Raw genomic sequence first — 24,090 nt, 5'->3', positions numbered from 1 at the left:
TGATGTGTATGTCTAGAGTGGGAAGGTGGGAATGAGTGGAAAGAAAATAAAAGAAAAAAATAGGCAGCAGTCATACTGCTACTATATTTTTTTTCTGTTATTTTTTTCCTTCTTATTCTGCCTTTTACGTGACTCATTCCGCCGTTTGCTTTTGATCTTGTTTTTCTTTCTTTCTTTTTATTTAACTAAAAAAAAAAATACATGTGTTTGTTCTTTCTTTTCCCTGATTTTGTACTTTCTGTTCACTTACTCACTCACTCATTCAGTCTCCCATTGTTGTTTTCTTTTATGCGCTGTAGAGATGTCTAGGTGAGAGTGGGGAACAATACTACGTTAATTGAGAAGAAGAGAATAAGCATAAGAAAAAAAAATAGCCACAGAATACCACGAGTTTTTTGCTTGGGTATGTAACGATTTATTTGTTTGAGCTCTCTTAAACAACTTTTTTTTATTGTATTTATATCTCTCTTCATTTCTCTTGTGTTCTTTGTTTTGTTTTGTTTTTTTTTTTTTGTTTGTTTGTTTGTTTCCCAACCACCCACATAAAAGGAAAAGAAAGAGACTCTTCTTTAACATTACAAAGCTTGTGGCCTAGTAGGAGCTGGAAAGAACAAGTCCAAAACACTATTTGCACCACCGCTGTCGTGCCCACTTGGTTATTATAGGCACAAGAAAAAACAATAATATAGGAATATTAAGAAAACAGAAGAAAAAAAACATTATATATATATATATATATATATATATATATATATATATATATATATATTAAACACCAAAAAAAAAGAAAAGCAAAACAAAAAAATGCCCTCTGCCCCTCTTGCAGGAGAGGCTGCACGATTCAGCAGCCCTCTCTTCATGTACCGTCGTATTGTTAAAAACGCCGCCCCAAAACCCTCTACGGTATTCACTGCGAAGGATAACAGTAAAACCGCTTTCCACGTGGTAACACAACGACCAGGCTTCTCAGACAATCCGTACACCGTCAGCCGTTGGTATCTTAAGGAAAAGGTACACAGCAGGAATAGAAACCGCCTGGAAGGTCTCTACGAGTGTGTGTTGTGTGCCTCATGTACTGGAAGTTGTCCACAGTACTGGTGGAATCGAGAAGTATTTCTTGGTCCTGCTGTTCTTCTGCAATCTTATCGTTGGTTGATTGAACCACTAGATCGAGATTACGACAGCCGCGTTAAAATGTTTGAACACGGTCCATTGGTGAACTTCTGTCATAACATTTTTAATTGCTCCATTACGTGTCCCAAGTTTCTTAATCCTGGGTATGCTTCAAAGGAGATTAAGCGAATGGCATCTCCCGCCACTCCACGAGTGGGTCCCGCATTGGATAAGGAGGATGATGATGATGGTAAACCATCTCAACGTGTGAATTGGAGGTAATTCAAATGCCGTGCTACTACTAATGTTACTATATTATTGAGTCTTTTAATACTCTTTAAAAATAGAAAAAAAAATGGTACTTTGTTGTATTTAGGAAGGAACACATATGGTACAAGAGCCTTTTGTAGCGTAAGCTGAGGGTGTTTTATTTCATTTATCAGTAAGATTATTATTATTATTATTATATCCCTTGGCTGATGATGCTGATATTGTCGTTGTCGTTGTTGTTGCTTTTTTTTTTTATTTGTTTGCTGTGACTCCTCTTTCTTTTAGCGTGGGGAAAAGAGGGAAAGTACTTACGTGGGGAAAGGGATGTAATGGAGTGTGTTTGACTGTATCTGACAAAGTAAGAAAGAATTACATGAGGAAGAGGAGATAGCGTGAAAAGAGGCGATAGTATGACATTCTTATTGGTGCGATATGAGAAATGCAAAGAGAGGGAGGAGATGCATCAGCAAGTCACTCTTTTTTTTTTCGTTCACAACGCATGTGATTCTCTTGTTATTGCTTTAGTGTATGTTTGGAAATAACAATATTGTTTGTTTGTTTTTATTTTATTTTCTCTGTTTTTTAATGAATCATTCTTCGTTTTCTTGTTCTTGTCATAGTTGTTCTCTACATGTTTTGTTAGCGGGAACAAAGGGGCGCTCAAAAATAGTACGAACCGATCAGAAGAAGTAGAAGAAGAAACAATACATTAAAAGCAGAAGACAGAAAAATTTATAATAGTGATAATAATAATAATAATAATAATAATAATAATAATAATAATAATAATAATAATAGCACAAATGTTCCTTAGCTTCTCCGTTACAGGAGTTTTTCTTCGACCATTTGTGCAGTTATTACAAACCGCAGCCAAACAGGGAGATGGTCTTTTCTTTGAACCACACAATGATGTGCTGCTCCTTCGTGCAGTTAACAGCAGTCGCAGTACGCACTTTCTCGTAACGATCGCCGCCTCACATTTAGAGGCTTACCGCTGTAAGAGAAACAGTGAAAATCATACAAATGACAATAATAAGAATAATAAGAGTCCTACGAAGATAGATTCCACCACTACAACCAACGCTACAGATTTAGATAAAACAGATTTAACGGATGTACAGTCTATGAATAGAGAAGGTGATACGAGAGAGTTTCACTTGCTATTACCCACAAAAGCCTTAATGGCTACTGTACTACGACAATCCCAGGGTCTCGCCGCTATGCATATTCACTATGACGGGGCCATACACTCTAATGATATGATGGAATCCACTTCTTGCGATACACTTCAATGGGAATGTGTGATGTCGTGTGGAATTGTAAAGAAATTCGCCCTTCCCCTCGCGGAGGGAAACCCCGAACGGGCGTTTGTTCCACCCGATCGATTTATATTTGATGCGTGTGCGGCGGCTAAAGAGTGGGGGGCATTGTTGGGATGTTTTCCACAATCTACACCGCGTGTTGTACTGCAGCCACTTCCTTCAGGTCTCAAATTGTGGGTTCTCGCAGATGCGGATATAAACACGGCGAGTGGAGCTCAACCCTCACTGGATGCACACAAGGATGGGGCCGCAGAAACTATGGTAGTGGCATCGCATGAGCACTTTCTATTTGTGCAAATGCATTCTCAACAAGGAGAAGAAGAACAAGAAGGTGGTGGTAGTGATAAGCATATGACATTAAGAGGACCCATGTTGTTGCCAGGTAAAATTGTTGAAGTGAGACCGTTTAAACAGGTTTGTATGTTGGCGGATCAACTTGGAATGATGATTCGTCTTCGTTCTGGTGTAGAAGGACTTCCACTCTTTCTGGAAGCTATCACAGTAGAAGAGGCACGTGAAGCGGCATCTAATGCCAATATACATACATCTACTGCTTTCACAGCAGATACGAATACAGTAGCACCACAGGCATTATTTCACAAACACGCTATACCAGCGGAACAACCTTTTCGAGTGACATTCTCCATGTACATCGCTGCCTTTGATGTACCACAGAGTGCATTAGTGAATAGTGAACAGCACAGAATATCTGGTAGACGATCTACCAACTCCACTGCAATTACTACTGCAGAGGATGGTGTTGCAGTTGGAGTGAGTAGTGGGAATTTGTGCAGTGCTCCATCTATTACAACATGTGAGGCGGTGATGCCATCGGAGAATGTTCTCGCTACTACGGCAAGCAAAACAACAGTAGAGACATCATCTGTTACTGTCCGTGATTTATTAACAGCACTTACTATGCCTTCGGCAAATCAAACAAATGTGAATCATCCCACTAATAATAGTAATAATAAGACTACTAGTACTAGTACTCCAGCAGGGGAATTGGATTATACGGCTGGAACTGCCTGTTCCCCACCTCGTGTGTTAGTTGCCGCCTCACCCACACAATCCCGCAGTGAATACACTGGTGAGCCATCGATGGTAAAAGCGAGTATGACAACCCCCACACATGAGCATTGCCGTCTCTCTTCCTCTATTGGGGGAATCGTAGTAAAGGGAACTCCAGAGGGTGGGGGCATCATCACACAGCGTAGTCACAGTAAACGATCTCGGGAAGGGAGAGAGGGAGATGATGCTGGTGCATCTCCACTACACCACATCTCACCTTCTGCTAATACGAATATGAATGGGGCTCATAATAATAATAATAATAATAATAATAATAATAATAATAATACAATGGTTTCTGGTACTGGTACGACTATTGGTAATGTGGGAAAATCACCATCGTTTGTGGCTTCAACGAATGTCTCCTCTTGTGCTCCTGTACAGGATCGACAACAACAACAGTGGCCACAGTTGTCTTCACTAAATGGTGTTGCAGAAAGTCCAATAAACGCTCAACACCCACTTGATTTTCATGCCTTTATGCGGGAAATTGCTGAAGAGGCGAAGGAAGAGGTGTATGAGGATGAGGAAGATGAAGATCTACAACGTTTTCTTGAAAGTTGTGCCTCAATGCTTGTACTCCCGGCAACACCGTCTACAAATCCCGAATAATCTTCACAAGGTGAACACCGAAAAGGAAAAGAAAAAGAAAGCAACATACATTATATATATATATATATATGGGAGAATGGGAAGAACAGAAGAAAAGGGGGAAAAAAATGGTGGGAGGAGTTTTGTGCTGTGCTTCTTTCTGTTTGTAATTTTTAATCAGGTTGTAATATTTTTTTATTATCTTTTAGTTTTATCTTTATCCTGAATTCTCTTTTCGTTTTCTCTTTTTATTTTTCTCTATGAATTTGTGGTGTTACATCCCACCGTTGTGTACCCTCGTTTGAGTGCGAGAAGCAAGATAAAATAATAAAAAGGAATACACCAACCAAACCAAGCAGAGAGAAAAAAATACACAAATACAAATACAGTCCCAAGAGTCAAAGTTATCATTACTATTATATATATATATATATATATATATATAGCGAGGAAAGAAAGAAATAAATAAAATACGAGACGAGAGATGCCACCAAAGGCACTGGACGCCACAGTGCGGGATGACAATCCATACAGTCGACTCATGGCCCTTCAACGCATGGGTGTTGTGGACAATTACGAAGCCATTCGCTCAAAGTCTGTTGCTATTATAGGCGCCGGTGGTGTGGGCAGTGTAGTTGCAGAGATGCTTACCCGCTGCGGTATTGCAAAAGTACTTCTCTTTGATTATGATAAGGTGGAATTGGCGAACATGAACCGACTCTTCTACCGTCCAGAACAGCAGGGTATGACAAAGGTGGAGGCAGCCAAAGAAACGCTTGAAAGTATTAATCCTGATACGGAAGTTGTACCATATGCGTTTAGCATTACATCCACAGATCATTGGCAAGACTTTTCTGATGCTCTGACAAAAAATGGTGGTGTACAACCCAATTCTCCAGTAGATTTACTACTATGCTGTGTGGATAACTTTCAAGCACGTCTGACAGTAAATTACGCTTGTTTACTGTTTAATATACCTTGGATGGAGAGTGGGGTTGCAGAGAATGCGGTGAGTGGTCATATTCAATTATTACTACCAGGTGTTACTCCATGCTATGAGTGTTGTCCTCCGCTTGTTGTGGCTACAGGAATGCCAGAGGCAAAGCGTGAGGGTGTTTGTGCGGCATCCCTACCAACCACAATGGGTATTGTGGCAGGTTTTCTCGCACAGAGTACACTTAAGTATTTACTTAACTTTGGTACTGTAAGTGAGTATATTGGTTATGATGCGATGCGGGATCACTTTCCATCGGTAACGATTAAAGCAAATCCGGATTGTCGTAATGAGACTTGTGTGATGCGGCAGCGGGAGTACGCCGAGCGGCGGGCAACAATGGGCGAAGCGGCCCATCCACTTTATCAGGCGAATAAATTACGTGCAGAGCGGGAGGAAAAGGGACGTGAGGCGGCACGAGTAAAGGCGGCGGCCTCCGCAGCAGAGTGGGGAATTGTAGTAGAGGCACAAGGGAAAGAAGACTTGACACTCAACGCACAAGAACAGAAGTCTGGTTTGACTGCAGAAAATGATAATAATAATAATAATAATAATAATAATAGTGGTGGTGTTGGTGGTGGAGTTGAATATGCGTACAGTACGGGTGTAGAGGGAACTGGTAGTCACAAAGAAGAGGAATTTGTCTCTGTAGACAATGGGGAATCGCTTGAGGCACTAATGGCAAAGATGAAGTCTTTGTAGTATTAGAGTTTTTATTTGTACATGCGTGTATGTCTGCGTGTGAGGAACAGCAACATTTCAAATTAAAATTCTTTTCAAACCCATATATATATATATATATATAGTGCTTAGCAGAACCCTTATTTGTGGGTATTATTGTTTACGAATCTATTAGCCTGTGTGTAGAGTAAGTTTGGGGATGATATAACCTTTTTATTGTTTTTTACATTTGAATTTGCTTATCCCCCATAGGTGTGCGGCACAAATGACATGATGACATTCCTTCCACTATTTGCAAATGTTAAACAAGAATCCCTACCGCCATCAGTCATCTCTAATCGTGGAACAGCAGCAGGAAGAAAAGAGAAGACGATCAGGAAAACAACGAAGCTCAAGAGACGCGAGCCGAGTAAACAAAAATGCAACTTTATGTTACTCTTTCTTTTTTTTTTTTGCTTTTTGATTATTATTATTTTTTTTTTTTTTGATACTTTTCTATCACTTTGCTTTAACGAGTTTGTTATGTTTCTTTATTTTTGCTTTCTTTATTATCTCCCTTTCCTTCATCTCCATCTCCTTCCTACTACCCTTTGAACGCGAAAAAGTTGGCAAATAAAACACCTACATCGCATTATAACACAGTGAGACCTTTGAGAACTCCGCACCTACATAAATATATTTATTCTTCTGCTACTAAAGAAATCAAAGGAATAGACGGTAAAAGAAACAAAAAAAAATATGAGTAATAAAAAAAAAAATACTTCAGATGAACCATTAAAGGAAATTCCCGGTAAGTGTCCAACACCAGGTGAACTTGGACATGCCGGATGGAATGTACTCCACACTGCGGCTGCGGTGTTCCCGTACAAACCGTCAGTTGTACAGCAGGAGGCGTTTCGTAGTTTCCTTCACGGATGGTCACACGCCTACGCCTGTAGCCACTGCAGTTATCACATGCGGCGCTATTTTGAAAAGCATCCACCAGTGGTTACAGACAAATTGTCCCTTAATCGTTATATGTGTGAATTTCACAATGCTGTAAATAAGAGTGTTGGGAAAAACATCTATGATTGTGATCCAATGGTTGTGCTTAAACGTTGGCATCCGAACTTTCCCGATATGGAGGATCAACCAACTGTGGAGGAACAAATTGCTGAACAGAAACGACTGGAAAAGGCGGAATTCATGAAGAAGGGTTTATTAGAAAATGAAAAAGAAGACCCAAAGGGTGAATCACAACTCACATCATCTGAAAATGGTCGACAACGTTGGCAAACGGAACGATGGCGTTCAGAGGTCAATGAAATCAGTAAAGATAATAATGATAGTAGTAATACCGATAAGAGTAATTTTGGGGCTTTCGCCTCAGGTTGGGGACGCTCAAGGCGAGAAAAGATGGAAGAAAATGATGAGAAGAAAGATGTAACTGTTCCATTAAATACAGAAGAATCAGGGAAAAGAAATTGGTTATTTTCCCGTGGTAACACAGCTGGTGTAAATGATTCCTCCAGCAGTAGTGTAGGAAGAAACAGTCAAAGCAGCAGTAATAGTACTGTTGATACTGGCGGTAAAGTTGCGGATGATGAATCTGATGTATTTGCAGTCTTGAAGCGTCTAAAGGCCTGTATGGTTTATTGTCCAGAGAATGATACGAAGACAACGTCATCGTAAACATTGATGCAAATATATATATATATATATATATATATATATTTCTCTCTTCTTATTTTTTTCCTTGTTTTCTTTTTTGTATTTCAGGCAAAAAGAATCCCATCATCATTCATGGGGGAAGGAAGGTGCTTTGGAAGTTAAAGAAAAATAGGCGTTGTACTGTAAAGAAAGAAAGAAAATACAAAAGGATACATCCGTCTGTACTCACGTGTAAGAAGTATACGTTATTCAAAATACGAAATTATTATTATTATTATTATTATTATTATTATTATTATTATTATTATTATTATTATTATTACTATTATTATTATTTATTATTATTTATTATTATTATTATTATTGTTATTAGAGAGGTGGGAAAAAATAAAAATAAAATATGTTCCCGTGGTCATGCTTTAGTTATTTCATTCTAGTACTGTCATCATTATCATCTCTCTATCTATCTATCTCTCCCTATATATATATATTACTTTAGAGAAAGAAGGAAACAAGGGAAAAGGAAAAAAGAAACCACACAAACACACGTGTTTGCATTTTAAGGAAAAACATCATGGGACCCATCTCTAAGAAGCGCATGATCGTCCGCGATGGCGTGTTCTACGCCGAGCTGTTTGAGTTCCTCAAGCGGGAGTTGGCCGATGACGGTTTCGCCGGCGTGGAGCACCGCGTGACCCCCACCCGCACGGAGATCGTCATTCGCGCCACAAAGACCCGCGAGGTGCTCGGCGAGAAGGGCCGCCGCATTCGCGAACTCACCGCCTGCCTGCAGCAGCGCTTTCACTACAAGGAGGGCAAACTCCAACTCTTCGCCGAACGTGTGGAGGTGCGTGGACTCTCCGCGATGGCGCAGGCGGAGTCGCTGCGATTCAAACTGCTCAGCAATCTGCAGGTGCGACGGGCCGCGATGGGCGTTATTCGCTACGTGATGGAGTCCGGCGCGAAGGGCTGCGAGGTGACGATCGGCGGAAAGATTAAGGGCCAGCGTGCAAAGAGCATGACATTCCGCGATGGCTACATGATCAAGTCCGGCACGGCCCACAAGAACTTTGTTGATGCCGCCACTCGCCACTGCCACCTCCGTGCGGGTACGATTGGTGTGAAGGTGAAGATCATGCTGCCCACCAGCAAGAAGGGACAGGATGAGGCACTCCCCGATGTTATCACCGTGCTGGACCCCAAGGTCATCGAGGCATAATGATGATGTTTATAATGATGATATGGGGATAATAATGGAAGGAAAGGAAAGACTCTGTAATGATTAACCATTCATTAACAGCAAGAGAAATAAGAAGGGGGTGTGGGCAGTGTTACATTCTCTGTGACCGTTACCGGTTCTTCTTCTATTTCTTATCGCTCTTGTTGTTATTGTGGTTATTGTTGGGTCTTTTTTTTTTTTCCATTTCCTTTGTTTCTTTTTCATTCTTCTTTTTCATTTTTTTTTTTCTGTTTTCTTGTTTTGCTACATAATTTCTCTTTTTTTTCTTGTCTCTTTGTGCTTGGCGTCCTTTTCTCTCGCCGTTGCGCCCTTTACTACTGATGAATGTGTTTCTTTAAATAGTTGCACTCTTGCGTATATGTATCTTTCTTTCTCTCTCTCTCTCTCTTCTTTTTGCCGTATATATACTTCTTTCTACACATCTATTTCTGTGTAAAATGTGTATGTATCCATGTAGTGAAGGCAGGGTGCGGTCTTGCTATTTTCTTTTTTATTGTTTTGATTTATTGGTTAAGATCCATTTTCTGGGGAGGGAGTCTGTTTGCATTCTCTACTTTTGTGGATTACACAAGAGCAACGAAAAGGGAATTCGATCGATTTGAACGAATACTTCTATACTTTTGTATAGAGGAGATATATTATTTGAATTGTCCAGGGTAGAGAAAACCCATATAAAATTATATATATATATATATATATATATATATATATATATATATATATATATAAAGAAGTGTTTCATCATCAAAGTTGTGATACCTATAAAACAATGCCTGTTGCGAGAAGAGCACGCAGTTGTACATTTTGGTATAAAAACATTGAGGAGGCGAGAAAATCTGCCGTACTTCAGAAAGCCCATCGTCAGGTAGACTTTGAAAACACCATAATTACCCCTTCACCCGTATTGGGTGTTACAGTGGTAGGCCAATGCCAGGGATGGCGAAGATACATGGAAGATCGGAGTTGTGCATTAAAGACAGAAGAGAATGGTGTTCTCGTCATTGTGTTGGATGGACACCGCGGAGAACAGGCGGCGGAGTTTTGTGCCAACACCCTTCCACAAGCCATTCTGGATAATGTGAAGCGTGGTGTACAGAATGAACAGGTAAACTGTGTAAACACTGGTAGCGTTTCTAGTGGTAGTGTTGGTATTAGTAATAGTAATACTAGTCGTAGTAACAATAATAACTATAGTGAACATAGTACTACACATGCGTTAGAGATTTTCTCAGAGGATCCAAACTTTGTGACTCGTCGTGATGCTTTTGTACGGGCATTTGCTGAAACCGATGCCCAATTGTTTGATCTGCAAGGTGGGACAAATGTGTATTACGCAGAACCAAGAGAATCCAGCAGTCCAACGGCCCCTGGAGTGAACTCCCTAATCATGTCTAAGAAGGATGACAATGAAAATGAAGCATTAAATGGTACCTATGATATACTGGATCCCCTGGACCTGCCGCAATTAGTCGATATGAGTCAAAAGAGCAGCAGTAAAGACACAAATAACACTTCTGCAAATGATAATAGTATGAATGCAACGGTGAGCAGTGTGGCAGGTTCAACAAAACAACGACCACCGCCCAGTTCCGGCGCCACTGCTGTTGCCATTCTCGTCGATGCCACACATATCACAGTTAGTAATTTGGGTGATTGTCGTGCCTTTATTATTGAACGACGGGCCAATACTTCTACCAGCACCACAACTCCCTCATCACCCTTTTTTACTACTTCATCACTTTCTTCTTCGTTTTTTTCTTCTTCTCCCTCTTCACCCGCACTGTTGGGGGAAGATGCCGGACATGTTTCATTACCGCCTGGTGTGTTTGTGCGTAACGCGGCGGCCGCCCATCGCCCCACACAACACCGGCGAGAAGCCAAACGATTGGAACGGCAGTTCGGTCCACGTGTGTTGGTGAATGGCCGCGTGCTTGGAACATTAATGGTCACACGTGCGTTTGGAGACTTTGATGTGAAGTTTGGAATGGCCGCAAGCGTGGATGCGGCACTGCCAGAAAACTTTTACGTTTCTCCTACCGCCGTGCGAAACCCACACCGTCGTCCTCCTCCTACCAGTAATAATAATAATAATGAATCTTATATTCATACAGTAGATGGAGCATCTCCAGATGCGCATTATCGCTATCACTATCATGATGATATTAACAACATTTCTGGCTATAATAATAATGATTATGATTATGATGCGGAGATGTGGGAATCTCCACTGCTTGTCAGTAATGTTCCCCACACACGTGTATGGCGTCGGGCCCAACTCCCCCGTCCCCCACCAGGCGGTTGGAGTAGTACAGACATTATCCCATACGATCTCATTGTCGCGGGATCCGACGGAACGTGGGAGTCGCACGGTGCCACAGTCCTCGCTAGTCGCGCAGATGCCGCACTGCAGCCACTTTTGCAGGAATGGCATCAACGATTTCACAATAATTCACAAAAAAGGGGATTATTAGGCGAAGGAGGAGAAAAAAAAGAACAGGCAGAGTTTACGGCGGCTATTGAAGCAACGTTGAAGAATATCGTGACGGAAACACTACGAGCAGGTATTTCATTATTTTGCACCCAACATGCCGCTGTACCAGGAGGGGATAATATGTCACTAGCACTGGTGCTTCTCTTGTAGTGTAAACGGTAAAGAAGAAAAGAAAGGGGAAAAAAAGTAAGAAATGTAGTGGAGTTTGTTGTTATAATGTACTATTTGTTCTTTTTTGTTTGTTTATTTTACTTTCTTATTTTACTACTGGATTTCCCTGAACCCAGTGTTACTCTTCGGTTATTATTAGTATTAGTATTAGTATTAGTATTAGTATTGTTATTAGTATTATTATTATTATTATTATTATTATTATTATTATTATTATTATTATTATTATTATTATTATTATTATTATTATTATTATTAATTACTATTAGCAGTAGTAGTAGTAGTAGTAGTAGTATTAGTATTATTGTTAGTGGTATTATTATTATTATTATCACTTCCGTTTTGTTTTGTTTTTTGTTTTTTCACTTTGTTTACCTCTGCATGTGCATCTTTTTTCTATTTTTTTTAAGGAAATTCTCTCTACATAATAGAAGTAATTAAATTGAAAAGAAAAGAAAAATAAACTGGTTATGGATAATCTTTTTGCTTCTTGTTTCCTTTTTGACATTTTTTTCTTAGTGTATTCCTTTCTTTCCATCACTGTTACTCTTTGCGGAGAAGGTAGAAGATATATATATATATATATATATATATATATATATATATGCTTGTATGTTTGTAGTTCGATTTTTACTGTCTTGCTAACGTCAATGATTCTTTTTTCTTGTATTATGTATACATTGTATGTATAGAAACAGAAAAGATGTATACAACGGAAGCTGAACAAAATTTCTCTTAACATCAGTGATACCAAAAAAAAGAGCGAAACAAACGTAAATCAGAAAGAAAGAAAAAAAAAGTCTTCTTTCTCTGTGTGTGTCTTGTGAGGTGTGTTAACGATTCATGTTTTGTTATTTATCGATTATTCTTCTTTTTTAAAAAAAAATTTCTGTCGAGGAATAGAAATATCCATCTGAGTTGTCTGTTCCTGTTTGTGAGTGTGTTTGTGTTTCACGGGAATATCTCATTAAATAGAGCCAAAAGAGAAAAGAAAAGAAGAAAAAAGGGAAAATAACACACAAACACAGGCAGACAAACAGACTCCACCCTTAACTATACAATCGTTCTTCTTAAGAAAATAAAAAAAAAAGAAAGGGAAAGGGAAGAGAAAATATTATTTTCTCGTTACTTCTCTTATCTTTTACACAATGGTAGGTGCGACACGCTATAGTTATATGCGCGGAAGACCAGTGATGCGTAAACTTCAGAGTATTGTCGCATTTGGATTACGGCAGGAATATCCGCCGCTGTGGCCACTCCCACTTCCACCGCCACTACCGCAAAACACCGGGAAACCCACACTTGTCTTGGATATTGATGAAACCCTCCTGCATACATATGGGATGCATTTAGTCCAACGGGATCTCAATAATACAGGGGAAGACACAAATCTTAATAATAATAATAATAATAATAATAATAATAATAATAGTGTTACGGCTGATATGATTGCCTTTTCTCTCTTCTTACGACCACTGTTACGAGAGTTTCTGATGGAGGTGAAGGAGTTGTATGAAGTTGTCTTTTGGACTGCAGGTACGGCATCCTACTGCTCTGCAATGGTAGATGCGATGGAGGTGCAGGTATTACAACTTAACCCTTCCTTTTATAATGTGCAGGAAATACAACGAGATGCAAAGGGAATACAAACAAAAGAAGGAACAAGCGATCATGTCAATTTCTTTGCTCTTTCCCGTACACAAACACTGGAGGAGCATAATTATATGAAGTATCTCCCAATGCTTGGACGGCCTATGCATCGGGTTATTATGATAGATGATAATGTGCGTAGTTTTCCACTTCATCCACGTAATGGTATACGTATTGCCCCTTTTCTTCCAGATGATAAAGTTCTACAGGATTACAGTCATGCCGCTATTCAATTACAGGAAGATAAAAGTGCAATAAATAACAATAACAATATTGACGGCGATCTTCTACACAAGATTGAATCTGGTAAACGCGAGATTGCCCGTTTAGAACGTGATGAGGCGTTAATAGAACTTTTACCACTATTGCGAGCTGCCGCAGCCGCAGAGAATCTTCCACGTGAACTCGATTACTGGCGAGATGATGAATATATAAAATGTGATGACTTTCGTGAAACAATGAATCCACGTTCTGTGACTCGTCAACGAGTACTCGGTTCTGTACTCTCCACACGCAGAGAAACACCAATTCCTCCACCCAAAACACATGTGATGAATCACGGCTTTTTAGAAGAGGCAAACACCGCTATGCGTTTACAACGCATGCAAAAGGCACGGGCACGTTTGTAAATAGAAGATGGTGGCATAACTGTAAATGTAAGTCGTGTTTTGTTTGTTTACATTTCGTCTCCTTTAGGTAATGGGCGAAAGAGAGATACATTACTCTCGTGTATATATATATATATATATATATTTGTTTATTTGTTTTATTGGCATCTCTTTGGCGTATCAAAATAGCGATTGCGGGAGTAAAATGACATGTCACTTTGTTGTTGTTGTTGTTCTTGTTCTTGTTTTTTCCTCTTTGCCTCAAGTCTAATTCTAATATCCTCTCTTTAACTCTCGGGGTTTATATTTATTTATTTTTTTATTATTATTCTTTTCACTCTTGTCTATTTATATATTCTCTTTTTATTCTCTTTATTTTTATTATTCTTTCTCATATTCTTTGTAATATTTCATTGACACGAAAAAAAAAGGTAACAACAGAGAAAAGACCTCCAGTGGTATCTCTTCTGGAAGTCAAGGGGGACTTCTAGAACAAAATAAACGAAAAAAAAAGTGGGTGGGAATAGAAAGAACACAGAGAGAAAATAACAATAAAGAAGGGAAAAAAAGGAATTCCACCCCCTTGGTCACAGAAATACATAGAAAAGAAAACAAGAAACAAAACAAGAGAAAGAAATAAAAAAGTAAAGAACTGCCAGTGAAGGTTGGGAGAAAGTGTTAATGCTACCGCGGGATACGTGTGGATCATTTCTATCACTTCACACCTGCCGCAGTGCCCCACGCGGCAGCAGTTGTGTTAGTAATGCCAATCGCCCTAATAATACTAATAATATTAATAGTAACATCCACGACAACAATCGTCATACACTCAATACAAATAACAGTGTAACGGCGGAGTTACTGCATGCTTTTGCACACGCGGAGGAACGTGTTATGGCCGCCTGGACGCGAGTTGGACTCGCCGCCGTTGATCGTGAAAGTAAATGGACCGGTTTTGTTGAGGGTCGATTGTGGCCGTTTCTATTGGATTACGTGCGATTGCAGGAGGCGGAGGAAATGTCAGTTGCCGCGGAGAATGATAGACTTTTTCGTGAAATGTTCTTCACTTCACTGCGGTTAAAAGAGGCACCGCAGGCGAAGGCACTGGCGCATTTGGTGGAGGCTATTGTAGAGCAATGCACAGAAAACAACACACACAGTAATAGTATAAATGGAGTGAGTGGAAATACAAATATGAATATGAATACAACTGTACATAATACACAGGAACAACAGCAAGAACGAGATTTGGTGGATCATGTGTCCACACACAGTGACTTCCCTGTTATTGCACAAGCTGAACAAACACCCATTGGGGTAGATGCATACAGCAGTGAATGTACCGGTTCTATGCCATTACCGTCATTTGTCACAGTTACAACAGCACTGGCGGGAAGACGAGATGAAGGCGTTTGGGCGCATAGTAATTACCGTGCATCACACATACGCGAGGAATGCGAATCTCAACAAGAATCCCAACAACAACAAAGTGAAGGACTACAAGAAATGAGTAGTCGAAGTCCATCATTGTCGGTGGTACAAGATGGCATTACACCACATGATCGAGCATGGGCCGCTATGTGGCAATTAGCACGAAATATGACACATCAAGAAGTTCGACGTAATTTAGAAAGTGAATTAGAACGCATGAATGCCCTTGCAGATGCGAGATTGGAGCAACTTTCTCTTTTGTACAAACAACGTGCCTTATTGCAGCTTCCACCTGAGCAGCAGATCGTACTACGGAGTCGATACGCTGAAAAATTTCTCTCTGGAGAGTTTCACAAACCACAACATAATAATAATAATAATAATAATAATGAGCAGCAGCAAGTATCACAGGTGCCGCATATATCATCCTGTACCTCCGCCTCCTGCGGTAGTACATATAATGGCAATGGAACGTGTGCAACACCGGGACCTTCTTCTGGTCGTACAACTGTTACTTGTCATACATGTATTTCCACTGCAAAGGATGATCTTGATCTCCTTTCCGACTCTATTCCTGAGCGACTCCGTGTATTGAGTGAAGTCCCATTGGAGGGAAGAAATAGTCATCACGGCGACCTTTCTCTCATGCTTAATCAGCAACAACAACAACAAGCAGAAGAAGAAGAACGAAAAAAAGAAGAAATGGGACGTGGTACAATCTTTGAAGTGGATTTGGGTGATGTTACACGGTTTGGAAGACGGCAGGATTTATCACTGGCTCGTATAGACGCCGAGACACAAAATATCTACGCCGATATCATTACACAGAATATAAGAATGAAAACTCAAGCGGATGCTGAATTGTTATCCATGGAGGAACTTTGGACTCTTTTTGAACAAAATCGTAAAGAGAAGATCTCGGAAAAAGAAGAAGAAGAATATAAAGAAAATATGAATGATAACAATAACAGTCATGATGAAGAAATACTTTCCCGTCAAAATTTCATGCATCGTCTAACCCTGTTACGTCAAGAGTATGAACTCTCTGTAGATAATGGAATGGAAGGAAGTATAAATGGTGCTGAGGTGTTTTCCCAAAGTGGGGGTTCTAACAGTAATGTCACTTCACGACGGGCAACATGCAGTTCAAAGTCGCACAGATCGACTCATTCGCATGTTTCTACTATGGAGGAACGTGCGAAAACGGGTTGTAGTTGTGGTAATAATAATAATAATAATAATAATAATAATAATAATAATAATAATAATAGTATTAACAGTAATACTAGCAATGGTATGCCAACTCCATTACCAGCACCTATTGTAAGACTCTTTACAGTTCGTTCCTATGCACCTATTCTTGCATTTATTATTTCCATTCGAGAACGACTACAGCGAGTTTTACTTCAGCGTCATGTGGAAATCGCTCAGGACATCACACAAGAATTAACAGAAATGTATCGTTGTTATTATGAGAAGACCCGAGATGCCGCCTATTATGTGGCCCCTGATTATTCACGATGGTTGCAGGAAAATACATATCCAACACTCTCTCACAAGACATCCTCCACTCTTGCAAAGCGAACCAACGAAGAAAGAAATGAAGAGGCATCGGGAACATGGCAGGAGGTTTTAAATGGATTTACACCACGTACAGATAATGATGTACTGCGAGAACGGATTGCAGAAGTCCAAAGTGTCGTGAATCGTGCGAAAGGCGAATTAGAAATTCTGCGTCATCGCATGCGAATTATCAGTGAGGTGGAACCACTAATACGGCGACGATCTGAGATATTTGAACAGCAACGTGCTATTCAGGAAGGAAGTCGTGAACGACTACTTAGCAAAAAGATTAATATGGCAAAACAACTTCTCTTTGAAGAGAATGCACGTCGTCAGTTTTTACGGGAATTACCAAAAATACATGAACAAATGGAAGAACTTTTACGTCAATGGAATGAAACCGTAAGGATTGAAAATAGTGATACATATGACTTCAATAATAACAACAGCAATAACAATGACACTAATAATAACAATCATAATCATAATCATGACAGCAGTAGACGCCTAGTTGTCTATGGTATTGATATTGCCGATGTGGTTCGACAGTTCCATGAGGAAAAAACAAGAACAGCTCCTAATGCACGTACACCAATCAAACACGGCGGCAGCAGCCGTAGTCGTTCTCTACCCCCAACCGTCTCATCATCATTTCAATATAATTCATCATCTCAATATAATGTTGGCTTCACAACACCGCAGCGCACCCCAATGCCGGTGCGAACACACAGTCAACAACGCCCGCTGACAAATTCCATCTCTCCACGACCGCGGAGTATGGCGAGTGGAACGCCTGTGCGTTCAAAGACACAAAGTGCAAAGAAGAGTGTTAGTCCCGTTGCCGTAAAGCGAACACCGACCAGGCTGGGACAAGAGCGGGTACTCAGTCCAACACCAGTAGTGAATGACTTTATGCGGCGCAGACCCAAAGCAGTGCCATTACGGCATGGATTGCCTCCCACAGGTAAGAGTTTAATAGCGCCAAGCTCATTGAATACGACATCAACTCTGGGAAAGAAGAAGTGAAGAAGAGGGAGGGGAATGTGGTGGAATGAATGTGAGTGTTTTTCTATGGCATCTTTACATATATTCACTTATCTCTTTTTTCTTTTTCTTTTTTTTTTTCTTTATTGTACTCATTTGTTACAGTTTTGATATTTATTGGTATTTTTGTAGTTGTTTTGTTTTCTTGTTTTCCTTCTTGTTGGGTTTGTAAGCGAATTTCTATGAAAAAGGCAATGGCTGACTCAGTGTAAGAGTCCATGAGACTATTCTGTCTATTTCATTTTTACTCACTTTCAATGTTGCTCCTTTTTTTTTTTTTTTACAGCGTCTACTGGAGTATATTTATAATTACTCATTTACACGAAAAATATATGCGTACATCAATGCTTTGCATACTTGAATTTTTTTTTCAACTATATTTCTGATGGTAGAAAAGTTTAGATTTGTTTTGAGCTAGAAAAAAAAAATAAGCTCCTTCTTCTTCCTTCTGACGATAAAATTTCACACGCTTTTATTTGTAATATATTTTTGCTTTCTTTTGATTTTTTTTTTTACTCATCACTCTGCAGTGTTGTTTTGAGAACAGAGAAACTTATGGGGTGGGGGGTGTATTTTGTACTTAATAATATCATCCCTGTCCTTTTTTGGAGGGTAAGAAATTCGTATCACAGAGTAGATGATGTGATTTCAATTTAAAAAAAAAGAAGCAATAAGTGTAGAGAATAGAATGTGATAGATAAAAACAGAATAATATAAAAATCTTGTGTTCTTATTAGATTTTGTAAAAAAAAAAAAGGTATAGATGCGAAATTTCACCTGTTCTTTTTTTAATTTTTTCTCTTTTTTTCTTATCTTTCCCTTCTATACCTGTACTTCTGTACCTATTTGTTTTTATCTGCCACCTTTTATGTTTTTTTTTCTTCCCTTGCGCATGATGTGTAGATGCTGTACCATCTTCTATTACTATTACTAGTACAACTACTATATCTATACCCATATATATATATATATATACTAAATATACATTTCCTCTATTTCCTCTCCCTCTCTCTCCCTATCTATATATAACGGTAGAATAGAATAGAACCCTTCCAAGACCCACACAACCACAACGCAGTGAGCTGTAGAATGGCCGTGCCCAAGGAGTGGACCGACACGTGGAATCTCTTCGACGAGCGCCGCAGCGGTGCCGTCAGTCAAACCGACCTCCGCCACATTCTCCGCAGCCTCGGCCGCCGCTACACAGAGGCGGAGTTCACCGAACTCTTCACCGGCCTCCCCGACCCCGTCCCGCAGCCGGACTTCGTCGCCCTCATGCGGCGGCCGTACGCCGGCCCCTCCGAAGACGATCTCCGCACGGCCCTCCGCGCCTTCGACGCCACCGGCAGCGGCCGCCTGCGCCTCGCCGAACTCGTCACGCTTCTCACGTCGCTCGGCGAGAAGATGGCGGAGGCGGATGTGCGGCAGCTGCTGGCGGAGGTGCGGACAGACGAGGAGGGCCGCGTGGAGATCGAGGAACTCGTGCGGTTTCTCTGCACGCCGGTCCCAAGCATCACACCAGACATCGCCGAGCTGCAGAAACAACTGGCGAACTCCGCCCAAGAGTGAGAGAGGGAGAGAAAGGGAGGGAAAGGATTCTGCCATAGTGGAGAGAAAAAGGAGGGGCTGGAGATGAATAAAGTAAAGAAAAAAGAAAAAGAGACGAAAATGAAATAAACAGGTATTTTAAACACTCTAAAAGGAAAAAAAGAAAAAAGAAGAAGAAAGACTACGTCAGATGTTGTGAACAAGTGGTGTGCGTAGGAGGGGGTTTTTGAGGACAAAGAAAGGAGGTGTAGGAACACGAAGTAACATGTAGTGAAATGTAAAGAAAAAAAGCGGTTGGTCTTGTTTTTTAGCTGACTATATCTTTCCTTCCTTCCTTTTGGGGTTTTTCTTTTCGCTTTAATCGTCCCCTTCATTCGTATTGAATACTGCTTTCTTTGGCTGTTTGTTTGTTTTTCTCTTTTATTGATGTTGTTGATGATGATGATCTTGTTTTCGTTTTCTTTTTTTCTTTCTTCACTACTCACTTTCTACTGTAGTGTGAGAGGTGAGAGGGAATGTATCTATTTCAAATGTATTCTCTCTTGTGTGCGTATAGATGTGTATGTGTGTTTTGTTTCACTTATGTTCTACGCTATCAAGGCTCTTAGAGAGAAAGGGTGCAATTCATTTCAATAAATCACTATCAGTTGATTTTCGCCAAGGAGAAAAGACGTACGAAAGAGGAAGAAGAAGAAAAAAAGTACGTATCGTCGTGAGACGAGGAAAATGAAGATATCTCTTTCTCTGTCTCGTTTTTACTGTGTTTCCTACTTTTAGTGTGCACACCATGTAGCTTTTTATTTCTTTGTATTTCTCTATATTTATGTTTCTCTGTTTCTTTCTCTTTCCCCTTCTCTCTTTATGTGCATGTAAGAGAGAGGGAGTGAAAGAAAGAGAAAGAAGCATATTATTCAATCTGTGATTCTCTGTTCTTCTAAATGTTTTTCTAATTTTTTGTTTGTTTGTTACTAATGATTCCATTCTTTTTTTCTTCTTTTTTTCCTTATTTCATATCTTTTGTGTTTCACATTATGTGTGGGATTCTCTCTTTGTAGGATTTAGTTTAATATCACCGAAACATCGCATTCTTTTTTTTCATTCTTTCCCTCCCCTTTCTCATATATACAGCGAAATAGCGAAAATACACATACATATCCTCATATACACACCCTTTCTTTCTTTCTCATTCTCACACATCTGCATACTCACTTTTTCTTCTTTCTCTGGATATCTCTTCTTAGAGAAGGGAAACACGTTGATAAGGAAAGAAGAAGAAGGAGTGACTCATCTACACACAGAGAAGAGAGGTGACCGTAGAAAATAGCAAAGGGGGAAAAGGAAAGGGGGTAATTAAAGAGAAGAGGTTGGGGAAAAAAGAATTATACCATATTTATACTTCTTGTTTATTGCCATTTCTCTTTGTTCTGATTTTTAGGGGAGGAGGGAAGAAAAAAAAAACGAAAAAAAAGGTTTAAGGGTTGTTTTTGAAAATTTATTTCAAAGACATACAACTCTTTACACAAAATTATTATTATTATTATTATTATTATTATTATTATTATTATTATTATTATTATTATTATTATTATTTAGTTCCACAAGGTTTGAATTATTAAAACGAAAAAAAGAACTGTTGTGAGGTAAAGACAAACAAAAGAAGAAGAAAAAAAGAATTAAAAAAAAACAAAAAAACACACAAAGAATAGATCTGACCACACTAACTATACATCATATGCGTTCTTCCACTTCAAGTTCACGTCCTTCGGATGATGTTGGAGATACTGCGGCGAGAGTAGAAAAAGAGTGTGGAGAATCCCCACCGGTGCGTGTAGTTTTACGCTCCTCCTCTATTAACAGCGATGCGACTATTATGAATACCGTTCCTGGCAGTAGAAACTACACAGTTTCGCATGAATTGGGCTCCGCCGGGTCATCGCCGCCGCTTCCGATTCTCGAAGAAACATCTGTGAGTGTTCCTGGTGTAATGTCACTTCCTATTCTCGATACCGGAGCTGTACGGCGTGGGGTAAGTGATAGTGCGGAGTTAAACTCTGCTGATACGGCAGAACGAAGTACGACAACGAATAGCAGTCAATCTCCCGCTGCTGTAAATCCATTACGATCGATGAATCCTGCCTTTTCACTTAGTCCGCGTACGGCGAGTAGTAGTGGTTATCTACGGGCTTCCTCTAATATGCCAAATGTGATACTTCGTACCGATAAGGATGGTGCATCTTCAATCTCGTACAGTTATGCTGTAGGAACTGTAGAGGGTCGTCGTAATTTTGTGGCCGAGTGTTTGCAAATTTCAGAACATATGAGTACACAAACAATTGTAGAAGAACTTCTTCCTGCCATGCTGATGGTTTCAAATTATGATGATGCAGCTTGTGCTATTGCTCGTATATTACCGGATGTGTTAAAGCAAGTACAAGGATTAGATGAAAATATTTTTGCTTTTTTTATGGGACTTATAATGAATATGTGCTGTTCCGCAAATCATGAGGTGGTTCGACAAATTTCATCATCCCTTGAAACAATAATATCATTTGCAGGCAAAAGTATTATTGAAGTTTTACTATTTCCTTTGGTTAATTGTATGCGTGTTTCATTTTGGAGTTCACCAAGAGCCGTAGCTGCTGCCCTTTTAGGTATTCTTGCCGCTCGTCCTGCGGTTGTGAAGGTAAGTGAGATGTCGATAAAAGATTGGTTTAATTCTTTTATTGACCTCGCAAGAGATAAATCTCAGTTTGTACGAGAAGTTGCCGTAAGTTCATTATATCAATGGGTTCTAGTAGCTGAGGTACACCGTATACAAATTGCAGAAATGCCACTTTCATTGGTACATGAATGTATGAGAGATGGACAAAGTGATACAGTACGCTATACGCATGTAGCTGCACTTATTCGTCTTGCAGAAGCCATTGGAAAAGAGGCATCGACAAAGTATTTACGATCCACATTTACGGCAGCAAGTAAAGATAAGAGTTGGCGTGTTCGTTATATAGCGGCAAAGAATTTAGCGGCATTTGCTCGTCTTTGTATGCGACCCGATGATTTATTAAGCGTTTTTGCAGCTCTTTGCCTAGATGATATGAAAGAAACACGAGCGGTTGCGATTGAACAACTTGGGTTATTTGCTGATAATATAGTTTCACAGGAAGTATTAGGTGAGATGAGTGTTATTGTGGCATCTCTTGCAACAGATGCGGAATCGGTTGTGCGTGAAAGTGTATCGAATCTTCTGCATGTACTCCTTTCACCACAAATACTTCCAGTATATACATTAGAGCAACGACAGGCTCTTTTTGCCTTATTAACAGATGATGATTACGTAGTAGGACGAAGTGCGTTACGTAATTTAGAATCACTGCTCGTTAATCTTGCCAAATATCTTGTCTCACCTAAACCGCGTAGTACGAGTCGTCTTCACTCTGTTAATACAGATTCCAATAATAACTCTCTCAATACCGCACCTGGAATTACTGGGACGAGAACCAACACCTCACCTTCCACCATAACACCAGCAACTACAACAAGTAATGTTGTGGCCGTCGCTGCTACTGTAAATTCTGAGACGAGTACAAATGCGGTGGTATCTAGTAATAATAGTAGTACGACGAGTAGAACTACGGCTGGTAGTATAAAAGGAGGAGGAAGAGGTGAAGGGAGTGGAATTGGTGTTCAAACGAAATATGATGATAAACATATGAATCATTCTCCTGTGGATCACTCTTTTAATGATGAATTATCAGGACATCATGGAAAAGAAGAGATGGAGGATGAGCTTAGAGAACGTGCTAGCGTTGTACTTTCTGGTACGATAGATTACTTACATATTGTTAGTGATTCAAAGAATTGGCGTATTCGTGAGGCGGTGGTGGATGCCCTTCGTCACTTCTGCATGGTCCTCTCCAGAGAAGAGTTTGTCCCATTAACGTACATCATACGTTCACTGTTGCGTGATCCGGTGAGTGTGGTGCGTCTGCGGGCCTCTGAGACATTAGCGGCGGTGGCCAATTCTTACGGTCCTGAGTGGGCTGCCGTGATGGCATTTGATTTTCTGCAGAATGAATTTGTATTGGGTGGAAATACACCGTACACGTGGCGGGTAGTGGCGATTCAATCACTTTCGGGTGTTTTGCCTGTTGTGAGTGGACTTTCCCCGATGGATCTGCGGCGGCAGGAACTGATGCAGCGGTGGATGCGGCTGGTGGCGGTATTCGCAGAGGATGAGGTGTCGAATGTGCGGCTGGCGCTGGCAAAGTCTATTGCGATGCACTGGGATTGGTATATACATTGCGTGCATCACCGGGAGTATATATACAAATGTGTGGAGCGACTGCAGCGGGATAGTGATATGGATGTGTGTAGAGTCGCCAGTGCATTCGATTTGAGACAGTTACATGATGGTGAACCCTTTTAGAAGAGACGCAATAATGAATAGTAAATAATAATAACAATAATAATAGTGATAGTCGCAATAATAATGGGAGCAATGAAAGATAATGGGAAGTGGGAAGATGGCTTTCTTGTGCTGCTTAATATTATGAGTGCTATTATACTGTTTGGAATAGTGCAGGTGACAAAGGGAGGAATGTTGTCTTTGGTAGAAGAAAAGAAGATAAACGAAGAAAGGATAAAAATAAAAT

The 24,090-nt window shown here is 40.0% G+C and overlaps 10 protein-coding genes across 10 annotated transcripts; all 10 read left to right on the top strand.

Annotated features, from left to right (window-relative positions):
* Window positions 1-804: 804 nt before the first annotated feature.
* LSM04_004719 (uncharacterized protein) lies at window positions 805-1,395 on the top strand (the record flags this gene model as incomplete). Its single annotated transcript, XM_067332979.1, has 1 exon — window positions 805-1,395. The coding sequence occupies one exon, from the start codon at window positions 805-807 to the stop codon at window positions 1,393-1,395; it is 591 nt and encodes a 196-aa protein (XP_067194341.1).
* Window positions 1,396-2,186: 791 nt separating this feature from the next.
* Window positions 2,187-4,388, top strand: LSM04_005480 (Rad9/Ddc1; the record flags this gene model as incomplete). Its single annotated transcript, XM_067332968.1, has 1 exon — window positions 2,187-4,388. One exon carries the CDS (start codon window positions 2,187-2,189, stop codon window positions 4,386-4,388), a length of 2,202 nt encoding a protein of 733 aa, XP_067194358.1.
* Window positions 4,389-4,851: 463 nt separating this feature from the next.
* Window positions 4,852-6,063, top strand: LSM04_004091 (THIF-type NAD/FAD binding fold; the record flags this gene model as incomplete). The annotated part of the gene is made up of 1 exon (XM_067332957.1): window positions 4,852-6,063. One exon carries the CDS (start codon window positions 4,852-4,854, stop codon window positions 6,061-6,063), a length of 1,212 nt encoding a protein of 403 aa, XP_067194329.1.
* A 717-nt stretch (window positions 6,064-6,780) lies between these two features.
* Window positions 6,781-7,713, top strand: LSM04_000549 (ERV/ALR sulfhydryl oxidase domain; the record flags this gene model as incomplete). Its single annotated transcript, XM_067332946.1, has 1 exon — window positions 6,781-7,713. The coding sequence occupies one exon, from the start codon at window positions 6,781-6,783 to the stop codon at window positions 7,711-7,713; it is 933 nt and encodes a 310-aa protein (XP_067194248.1).
* A 553-nt stretch (window positions 7,714-8,266) lies between these two features.
* Window positions 8,267-8,911, top strand: LSM04_000872 (K Homology domain; the record flags this gene model as incomplete). The annotated part of the gene is made up of 1 exon (XM_067332934.1): window positions 8,267-8,911. The coding sequence occupies one exon, from the start codon at window positions 8,267-8,269 to the stop codon at window positions 8,909-8,911; it is 645 nt and encodes a 214-aa protein (XP_067194257.1).
* Window positions 8,912-9,701: 790 nt separating this feature from the next.
* On the top strand, window positions 9,702-11,573 carry LSM04_007083 (PPM-type phosphatase domain; the record flags this gene model as incomplete). Its single annotated transcript, XM_067332923.1, has 1 exon — window positions 9,702-11,573. The coding sequence occupies one exon, from the start codon at window positions 9,702-9,704 to the stop codon at window positions 11,571-11,573; it is 1,872 nt and encodes a 623-aa protein (XP_067194398.1).
* Window positions 11,574-12,742: 1,169 nt separating this feature from the next.
* Window positions 12,743-13,873, top strand: LSM04_004284 (FCP1 homology domain; the record flags this gene model as incomplete). The annotated part of the gene is made up of 1 exon (XM_067332911.1): window positions 12,743-13,873. The coding sequence occupies one exon, from the start codon at window positions 12,743-12,745 to the stop codon at window positions 13,871-13,873; it is 1,131 nt and encodes a 376-aa protein (XP_067194334.1).
* A 660-nt stretch (window positions 13,874-14,533) lies between these two features.
* LSM04_003872 (uncharacterized protein) lies at window positions 14,534-17,872 on the top strand (the record flags this gene model as incomplete). The annotated part of the gene is made up of 1 exon (XM_067332900.1): window positions 14,534-17,872. The coding sequence occupies one exon, from the start codon at window positions 14,534-14,536 to the stop codon at window positions 17,870-17,872; it is 3,339 nt and encodes a 1,112-aa protein (XP_067194324.1).
* A 1,107-nt stretch (window positions 17,873-18,979) lies between these two features.
* On the top strand, window positions 18,980-19,459 carry LSM04_002150 (EF-hand domain; the record flags this gene model as incomplete). The annotated part of the gene is made up of 1 exon (XM_067332888.1): window positions 18,980-19,459. The coding sequence occupies one exon, from the start codon at window positions 18,980-18,982 to the stop codon at window positions 19,457-19,459; it is 480 nt and encodes a 159-aa protein (XP_067194288.1).
* Window positions 19,460-21,170: 1,711 nt separating this feature from the next.
* LSM04_005512 (HEAT repeat) lies at window positions 21,171-23,864 on the top strand (the record flags this gene model as incomplete). Its single annotated transcript, XM_067332875.1, has 1 exon — window positions 21,171-23,864. One exon carries the CDS (start codon window positions 21,171-21,173, stop codon window positions 23,862-23,864), a length of 2,694 nt encoding a protein of 897 aa, XP_067194359.1.
* Window positions 23,865-24,090: the final 226 nt, after the last annotated feature.

Source organism: Trypanosoma melophagium (genome assembly GCF_022059095.1).
Source record: "Trypanosoma melophagium isolate St. Kilda chromosome Unknown ctg12segment0, whole genome shotgun sequence".
Classification (NCBI taxonomy): Eukaryota; Euglenozoa; class Kinetoplastea; order Trypanosomatida; family Trypanosomatidae; genus Trypanosoma; species Trypanosoma melophagium.
The sequence above is the reverse complement of the archived record's forward strand: the minus strand, read 5'-3'. Positions and strand labels throughout refer to the sequence as shown.